Source organism: Borostomias antarcticus (assembly GCF_949987555.1).
Source record: "Borostomias antarcticus genome assembly, chromosome: 13".
Lineage (NCBI taxonomy): Eukaryota > Metazoa > Chordata > Actinopteri > Stomiiformes > Stomiidae > Borostomias > Borostomias antarcticus.
The window spans coordinates 1233716-1242869 of NC_140246.1; the positions used below are offsets into that span (position 1 = coordinate 1233716).

Here is a 9154-nt window from a genome sequence, read left to right on the forward strand (position 1 = left end):
TGTTCAGGACCCCAAGCTGTACAAGTGCCCCAAGTTTAATGCTCAAGTGCTAAAGTTAATGATTTTTCCACAAATCACCAGAGGCATCGTAGCGCTACGTTCATTGTAGCGCTACGATGAACGCTGTAGCTTACGATGAACGTAGCGCTACGATGCCTCTGGGAAACTCAGCCCTGGACTATTGGAGCAGAGCTTTCTCATGCTGGCTGTGATCCAGACTGCCCCTTTGTGGCCGTTCCCTGCTATGTGTGACCCTGATCCCTCCACTACTACATCTCTCAGCTCTGTTCTGGACGCTCTGGACTGACCTGTCCAACCCCTCACCCAGAGACAGCGACTGTCAGTTCATTCACCCAGTTGCACTTTGACCGTGTGTGCTGTGGCTGTAGCAGGTTAGCAGGCTAGCTAGCGCGGTCTAACATCCGCACGCTACAGCCAGTCCTGACCTGGAGGCTAGCCAGGGTTCAGCTACAGTCCTGAGCAGAGCAGAGCAGAGCTGCACTGAGGCTACATGGACCACATCGCACTCTCCCACTCTCTGGTATGTAGCTGTTAGCCTACAGTACGGATAGAATAGAATAGAATTTTCATAAATATGGAAAATATGGACTAAAACACAACCCATAAGTAATTCCAGTCTCACTTATTATTGCATTCTGCTGGGCATTTACTGGTAGTGTGAAGTCATAGACTGGGTTATGTAGGTTTACTGGTAGTGTGAAGTCGTAGACCGGGTTATGTAGGTTTACTGGTAGTGTGAAGTCATAGACTGGGTTATGTAGGTTTACTGGTAGTGTGAAGTCATAGAACGGGTTATGTAGGTTTACTGGTAGTGTGAAGTCATAGACTGGGTTATGTAGGTTTACTGGTAGTGTGAAGTCGTAGACCGGGTTATGTAGGTTTACTGGTAGTGTGAAGTCATAGACTGGGTTATGTAGGTTTACTCGTAGTGTTAGGTCGTAGACTGGGTTATGTAGGTTTACTGGTAGTGTTAGGTCGTAGACTGGGTTATGTAGTTGTGACATTTTTCCTACAGTCTCTTATTGTAACACTACATGAAAGACTACATATATCTGCCAGAACATGAATGTAAAATAACTAATAAATACCATTGGATAAGGCATCGATTTTTCGATAAACACACACACACACACACACACACACACACACACACACACACACACACACACACACACAGACAGACACAAACAAACACACACAAACACATGCACACACACACACACACACACACACACACACACACACACACACACACACACACACACACACGTACACACACACTCTGTGCACCAAAGTAGTAAACATGGCCCATCTCACTGTACAAAAATAAAAATAGAAGTCAACGATGAAATGAAACTAAAAAGAGTGTGAATGAATATATACTGTCTGATTACAACATTGGCTTGGTTTGACGCTGACTTTGTGTAAGTACAGGCTAGATGTGATTTGGTTGGGCAAGGACTAGGGCCCTGGTCTTTTGCCAGGCAAGATAGTGGGGCAATATAAGGAAATATAAACTTTATTGTCCCAAGGGGAAAATGGGTCTTGAACCCACGTGATGCTGTGTGTCAAACATCAACACTGGACCACAAATACTCGGGCAGGGAAGAGGAAGGCGATACACACTGCTATTATATTCCCCCACATGTGCTTTCAATATGCACTTATGTTTACACTGGCACAGGCGTTGTCGTGGCCTTAAAGCACAGAGAGAGAGAGATGGAGAAACGGAGAGAGAGAGAGAGAGAATGAGAGAGACTAAGAGAGAGACAGAGAGAGACAGAGAGAGAGACAGAGACCGAGAAAGAGAGAGAGAGACAGAGAGAGAGAGAGAGAGACACAGAGAGAGAGAGAGAGGCAGAGAAAAAGAGAGAGACAGAGAAAGAGAGAGAGAGAGACAGAGAAAAAGAGAGAGACAGAGAAAGAGAGAGACAGTGAGACAGAAAAAGAGAGAGAGAGAAAGAGAGATACAAAGAGAGAGAGAGAGACAGATAAAGAGAGAGAGAGAGAGACAGACAGAGAGAGAGAGAGGGAGGGAGAGGAGTTCCTCACATCATGTAAACGTGGTTCCGAACCAACTCCACTGCTGCATACAGTTTGCAGATGGGACATCACATTTTTACTGACAGGATTGTTCCAATGTACACGTCTGTGGGGGGGTGGGTCGGTTGGTTCTGTGCGGGGGGGGGGGTTCTGTGGTCCCGACTGCCGCTAGGCTACACTGGAGACTCATGACTCACTGTAATGCACTGAACACTTACCGGAAAATAAGCACTTGTCTTCATTATTAACCCATAACACAGACTAATACTTCCTCTGGGAAGCGCTGATGTGAGGTCCTGTCTGCCTGAGGTGCTCGTAATTCACCTCGGAGGAGAGATAGAGAGAGAACAGAACAGTCTTTCAAGAATCTTCTAAATGTAGCAGAGGTGGTTCAGACCCCCGCATGGATGATGGGGGTCTCCTGTCTGAGACCTCATCAGCCATCTCCCTCTCAGCCCTCATGGTCTAAGAGCAGGAGATGCTTTTAGCCAGCAGGACACTGGGGCCTGATCCCATGGGATTCATCTGCATGTAAATGACAATAACGGACGATTGGCAAGGGGATTTTTTCCCGCCTCCAGACATTCAATAGTTGCAGGGAAGTTAGAGAGAGAGAGAGAGAGAGAGAGAGAGAGAGAGAGACAGAGAGAGAGAGAGAGAGAGAGAGAGAGACAGAGAGAGAGAGACTGACCTGATAGTCTTTACTTAGGCTACTGAGTCTGAGTACTTCAGAGTCTGGGATTGGACGTCCACACACACACGCACACATGAGCTTCCTGTCGTTGGATGAGTGTTTATGGGTCTAGCCGGTGCTGATATCAATTACAGCCGGTGCTGATATCAATTACAGGTACAGGACAAAGAAGGACAGAGCAAAGAGAACAGCAGAGAGAACAGCAGAGAGAACAGCAGGTTCCAGTTAGGAGATGGGAAGACCACGCGGGCGAAGGAACAAGGGAGAGATGGCGGTACCATGTTTAAACCATTAGTATGTTTGATAGGTTCTCAGATAACACATGTTCCTCTCTGTCCCTTCCTCCCCCTCTCCTATCCTCTTTCCGGTCTTCTCTGTCTCCCTTGTTCTCTCTCCAACAACCCTTTCCCCTCTTTCATAACCCCTCCCCATGTCCCTCTCTCCCTCACAGCTTTAACCTGCCTCCACCCCACTAGCTACCCTTCTCTCTACTCCTCCTAGCACCTCCCTCTCTCCTCCCCTCTCTTCTCCTCCTCCTCCCCTCCTCTCTCAGCATGCGGATGCTACTAGGTGTCCTGGTCCTGCTCCAGGTCGTGGGGTGGGCGGAGCCCGGGCGAGGAGCCCAGGAGCGGGGCCGGGGTCCGCGGCGCGAGAGAGGCAGGATCCGGGGTCGAGGCCGGGCCGGCGCGGTCAAGCGCTTCGCCTCAGACTGTAAGGAGTACGTGGACGCTGGGGAGAAGTACCTGGACTGTCAGGACCGAGGGCTGACCGGCGTCCAGGAGGGCTGGCCCGACGACATCCATCACCTGCTGCTGGCCCGCAACAAGATACAGGTATATACTGTACACACACACACACACACACACACACACACACACACACACGCTTTGTATGACTGTACACACACAAATACACAACACACACACGCTTTGTATGACTGTACACACACACACACACACACTTTGTATGACTGTAGACACACATGTACAACACACACACACACGCTTTGTATGACTGTACACACACACACACACACACACACACACACACACACACACGCTTTGTATGACTGCAGACACACACATGCACAACACACACACACATGCTTACATGCTGAACTGTGAGGCTCTGAATAAGTAGTTGTTTTTGCGTGGCGGCCCACCCAGGTACTGAGGGACAACAGCTTCTCCCGGTTCCGGCAGCTGAAGAGTCTGGACCTGCAGCAGAATGATCTCAGCATGATGGAAGATCGGGCCTTCGCCGGGCTGGACCAGCTCACCACCCTGCTGCTCCAACACAACCACCTCCGCATGGCGTCCGAGGAGCTGCTCCTCCCCCTCCCCCGCCTCCGCTACCTCCGTCTCTATGACAACCCCTGGGACTGCCGCTGCCCGCTCGACAGCCTGGTCAGACTGCTGCAGGTGCCCAGCAACCGTAACCTGGGCAACTTCGCCAGGTGCGCGGAGCCTGTGGACCTGGAGGGCGAGAAGCTGAGGAAGCTGAGGGTGGAGCAGCTGTGCTCGGACCAGAGCCAGACGCCTGGGGGGGGACGCCTGCCCAGGCCCCCGCCCTGGAGGAAGACCCCCGACACCACGTCCATGTGCCACACCTACATGCACCCCAAGCCTCTGCTGGACTGCAGGAGCAAAGGTGAGGCTCAGACTCACAATACATTTTAGTCTGCTGCCAAGATAGCATAAGATCAACTTTTATTGTCCCAAGGGGAAAATTGTCTTGGACACAATAAAAGAAAATGGGTGGTCCGTGAGGGGGGGGGGGGGGGTCTATGGGGGTCGGCGGGGAATGGGGGGGGGGGTCTGTGGTGGCGTAGCGGTCTAAGCATCGTATTTAATCTAAGAGGGATTAGTTTAATCTGAGGAGCCTTAGTTTACGATACTGGGAGGAACTGGTACTCTGGTAGACGGTACTGGGAGGAGGTGGTTCTCTGGTAGACGGTGCTGGGAGGAGCTGGTTCTCTGGTAGACGGTGCTGGGAGGAGGTGGTTCTCTGGTAGATGGTACTGGGAGGAGCTGGTTCTCTGGTAGATGGTACTGGGAGGAGGTGGTTCTCTGGTAGATGGTACTGGGAGGAGCTGGTTCTCTGGTAGATGGTACTGGGAGGAGGTGGTTCTCTGGTAGACGGTACTGGGAGGAGGTGGTTCTCTGGTAGATGGTACTGGGAGGAGCTGGTTCTCTGGTAGATGGTACTGGGAGGAGGTGGTTCTCTGGTAGATGGTACTGGGAGGAGCTGGTTCTCTGGTAGACGGTACTGGGAGGAGGTGGTTCTCTGGTAGATGGTACTGGGAGGAGCTGGTTCTCTGGTAGATGGTACTGGGAGGAGCTGGTTCTCTGGTAGACGGTGCTGGGAGGAGCTGGTTCTCTGGTAGATGGTACTGGGAGGAGGTGGTTCTCTGGTAGACGGTGCTGGGAGGAGGTGGTTCTCTGGTAGACGGTGCTGGGAGGAGGTGGTTCTCTGGTAGATGGTGCTGGGAGGAGGTGGTTCTCTGGTAGACGGTGCTGGGAGGAGGTGGTTCTCTGGTAGACGGTGCTGGGAGGAGGTGGTTCTCTGGTAGATGGTGCTGGGAGGAGGTGGTTCTCTGGTAGACGGTAATGGGAGAAGCTGATACGCTGGTAGAGTGGAGTGTGAGAACATGGTCAGAGAAGACCTTCCCAGCCAGTCTGACAGCCATGCGGCGTGCAGGGAGGGAAGTTGTCTGACCTCCATGATCTTCATGGCTGAACGGAGGCTGAATGGACCAGGTCTGTACTCAGTTTACTGGCTGATCTTCATGGCTATATGGACACGCATGATACCTTGCTTTTTATCTGGACGGTCCGTTTGCCGAACCATGAGGTGATGCTGTACCTGATGATGCTCTTGATCACTGCATGACGATGTAGTCGACCCCAAACACAGATGGGCGGGTCAAGCAGATATGGGTGCATTTGTTCAATTATATTTTATTGTAATATATTCCATCCAGGCTGTTTATTTGAGACATATGTGGCCTTTTTTTCGTGACAGTTGAGTTGAGTTGAGTTTTGTTGAGTGTGGTGCCACGGTGTTGTTGGTTACAGCAGGGACTGGGGTGGGTAATGACTGGTTTGTTTAGGTTTTACAATGGTGCTGACTCAGCCTGTGGTAGACTGTGTTAAATTGGGACTGGGCTAAGTTCTGGTTAGGAACAGGCTATGTCTTTAGAGACTGGAAATGTGTAACATGAGACACAGAGAGAGAGAGAGAGAGAGAGAGAGAGAGGGAGAGAGAAAGAAAAGTGAGAGAGAAAGAGAGAGAGAGAGAGAAAGAGAGAGAGAGAGAGAGAGAGAGAGAGAGAAAGAAAGAAAGAAAGTGAGAGAGAAAGAGAGAGAGAGAGAGAAAGAGAGAGAGAGAGAGAGAGAGAGAGAAAGAAATACAGAGGAGAGAGACAGACAGAAAGAGAGGGAAAAGGGTTAGGGTTAGGGTTAGAAGGTTAGGGTTAGAGGGTTAGAGTTAGAGGGTTAGAGTTAGAGGGTTAGAGGGGTAGAGTTAGAGGGTTAGAGTTAGAGGGTTAGAGTTAGAGGGTTAGAGTTAGAGGGTTAGAGTTAGAGGGTTAGAGTTAGAGGGTTAGAGGGGTAGAGTTAGAGGGTTAGAGTTAGAGGGTTAGAGTTAGAGGGTTAGCGTTAGAGGGTTAGAGTTAGAGGGTTAGAGGGTTAGAAGGTTAGGGTTAAAGGGTTAGAGTTAGAAGGTTAGGGTTAGAGGGTTAGAGGGTTAGAGGGTTAGAGGGTTCGAGGTAGAGGGTTAGAGGGTTAGAGGGTTAAAAGGGTTAGAGGGTTAGCGTTAGAGGGTCAGGGTTAGAGGGTCAGGGTTAGAGGTAGAGGGTTAGAGGTAGAGGGTTAGAGGTAGAGGGTTAGAGGGTTCGAGTTAGAGGGTTAGAGGGTTAGAGGGTTAGAGGGTTAAAAGGTTAGGGTTAGAGGGTTAGCGTTAGAGGGTCAGGGTTAGAGGGTCAGGGTTAGAGGGTCAGGGTTAGAGGGTTAGAGGGTTAGAGGGTTAAAAGGTCAGGGTTAGAGGGTCAGGGTTAGAGGGTTAGCGTTAGAGGGTCAGGGTTAGAGGTAGAGGGTTAGAGGGTTAGCGTTAGAGGGTCAGGGTTAGAGGTAGAGGGTTAGAGGGTCAGGGTTAGAGGGTCAGGGTTAGAGGGTCAGGGTTAGAGGTAGAGGGTCAGGGTTAGAGGGTTAGAGGGTTAAAAGGTTAGGGTTAGAGGGTTAGAGGGTTAGAGTTAGAGGGTCAGGGTTAGAGGGTCAGGGTTAGAGGTAGAGGGTTAGAGGTAGAGGGTTAGAGGTAGAGGGTTAGAGGTAGAGGGTTAGAGGTAGAGGGTTAGAGGTAGAGGGTTAGAGGGTTAGAGGGTTAGAGGGTTAGAGGTAGAGGGTTAGAGGGTTAGAGGGTTAGAGGTAGAGGGTTAGAGGGTTAGAGGGTTAGAGGGTTAGAGGTAGAGGGTTAGAGGGTTAGAGGTAGAGGGTTAGAGGGTTAGAGGGTTAGAGGTAGAGGGTTAGAGGGTTAGAGGGTTAGAGGGTTAGAGGGTTAGAGGTAGAGGGTTAGAGGGTTAGAGGGTAGAGGGTTAGAGGTAGAGGGTTAGAGGGTCAGGGTTAGAGGTAGAGGGTTAGAGGGTTAGAGGTAGAGGGTTAGCGTTTGAGGGTTAGAGGTAGAGGGTTAGAGGGTCAGGGTTAGAGGGTCAGGGTTAGAGCTGCTATCAAGACTATAAGCCTCCAGAAATATCCGTACAGATTCTATTTCTACACGGTTTCTAACAGCCACAGGCACATCCAATGCTGCAAGGCTTTATTTAGAGTGCTTTGTTGCCTGGTCTATAAAACCTCTGGAACGTTCCATTTACATAACTGACTCTTTGATGTCATGTGAATTAACTGTAACGCATTGTGAACGGAGGAAGCTTTCTGATCCAGATGATGAATGACATTTGCATGAAGAACTATTCTGCTTTCCCTCAGAAGTAATTTCTCTCAGCGTCGAGCGAAGCAGACAGCAGCAACAACGGCCTCACTGTGTTCTCTATGTAGTTGAGTATTAAGCAGATCCCAGTCTGGGAGAGACGCTCGGCCTGGTTCAGCCTGTGTCTTCCTGCTGGAAAACATTCCAGTCGATTCATTATCTGAACCACAGAAGCTCTCTCTGTCCACACTCTGTCTTACTCACATCTCCCTCTCTCCCCCTCCATCCCTCCCTCTCTCTCATCTCTCTCTGTGTGGCGGTGGAGACTTTCCTACTGAGATGAACCACAGAGGGTTCCAGCCGCTCTGATTCGCCCAGCCCACTGTCCCAGAGGACTCTGGGGGATAACATGTAATAACATGTAATAACATATGTAATAACATCAATCAATCAAGTTGGATTTATATAGCGCCCTTCATGAAACCCAGAGCGCTTTACAGAGTCCAGTATTCATTCAGACAGTCATACCGGTGGTGGTAAGCTACATCTGTAGCCACAGCTGCCCTGGGGCAGACTGACAGAAGCGTGGCTGCCAATCAGCGCCTACGGCCCTTCCGACCACCACCAACATTCATTCACATTCATACGTTCAACATATGTAATAAGAGCCCGAAAGCGCGTTCAGAAGGCCTCTTCTATCTCTATAATGACCGGCTGGCCATACAGAATGTTATTCCACTTATTAGGCTACACGGCTACTTACCAACGACATTAATACTAATAAGACTGCTTTTTATTTCAACAGCCAAATGGTTGTGCGTGCTTGGGCAATGGCCGTTTTCAGAGTTTGACGAGATTTAGGCTACAACAGCCAAACCATTATAGTTGAGAATGTTAAAACTTTCAGACAACTTTCAACGGTTGCCCATAGACATACTGTAATGTGTTGCCCTTCGCAGCGGTGAATATTGCTCGTTGCCGGTGAATTATCGAGAAATAATAAACCGGTAGGATGCTTGATTGTTCAGTCAGAATCAAGTATTTCAGAGAGCGGTGTAATAACACAGAGAGTGGTGTAATAACCAATCGTTAATAACCCTCCCCGAGCCTGTAGCTCGTTAACCAATCCTGGATCTGTCACTGATTAGCACCTGGCAAGAGCAGAGATCCCTGCACTAATCACTGAGGCTAATCTCCATGAGTAGCACACATACTTAAAAATACATTTAATCCTGAACCTTATGTTATTTTACCCATGGATAGATCCCGACAATCTTTATGTGCCCAGTTGAGGACTGGAACCCTCCCGCTGGCAATTGCAGTGGGAAGGTTCACCTCCATTGCTGAGGAGGAGAGACTTTGTACTGTACGTGATTTGGGTGTGGTGGAAGATGAACTTCTTTTTGTGTTTCACTGTACATTATATGAGGAGCCAAGATTGTCCTTATTTCAGTTAATGCAAAATACGAATCC

At 49.5% G+C, this 9154-nt stretch overlaps 1 protein-coding gene across 1 annotated transcript in view; it reads left to right on the forward strand.

The window, feature by feature from the left end:
* The first annotated feature begins 445 nt into the window (after nt 1-445).
* Nucleotides 446-9154, forward strand: part of lrrc17 (leucine rich repeat containing 17) — a 17710-nt gene continuing 9001 nt past the window's right edge. The window contains exons 1-3 of the mRNA XM_084447962.1: nt 446-541; nt 3210-3591; nt 3925-4408. Of these exons, the coding sequence (XP_084304088.1) occupies nt 3313-3591; nt 3925-4408 (763 nt within the window). The 5' untranslated portion in view covers nt 446-541; nt 3210-3312. The remainder of the gene's footprint in view (nt 542-3209; nt 3592-3924; nt 4409-9154) is intronic.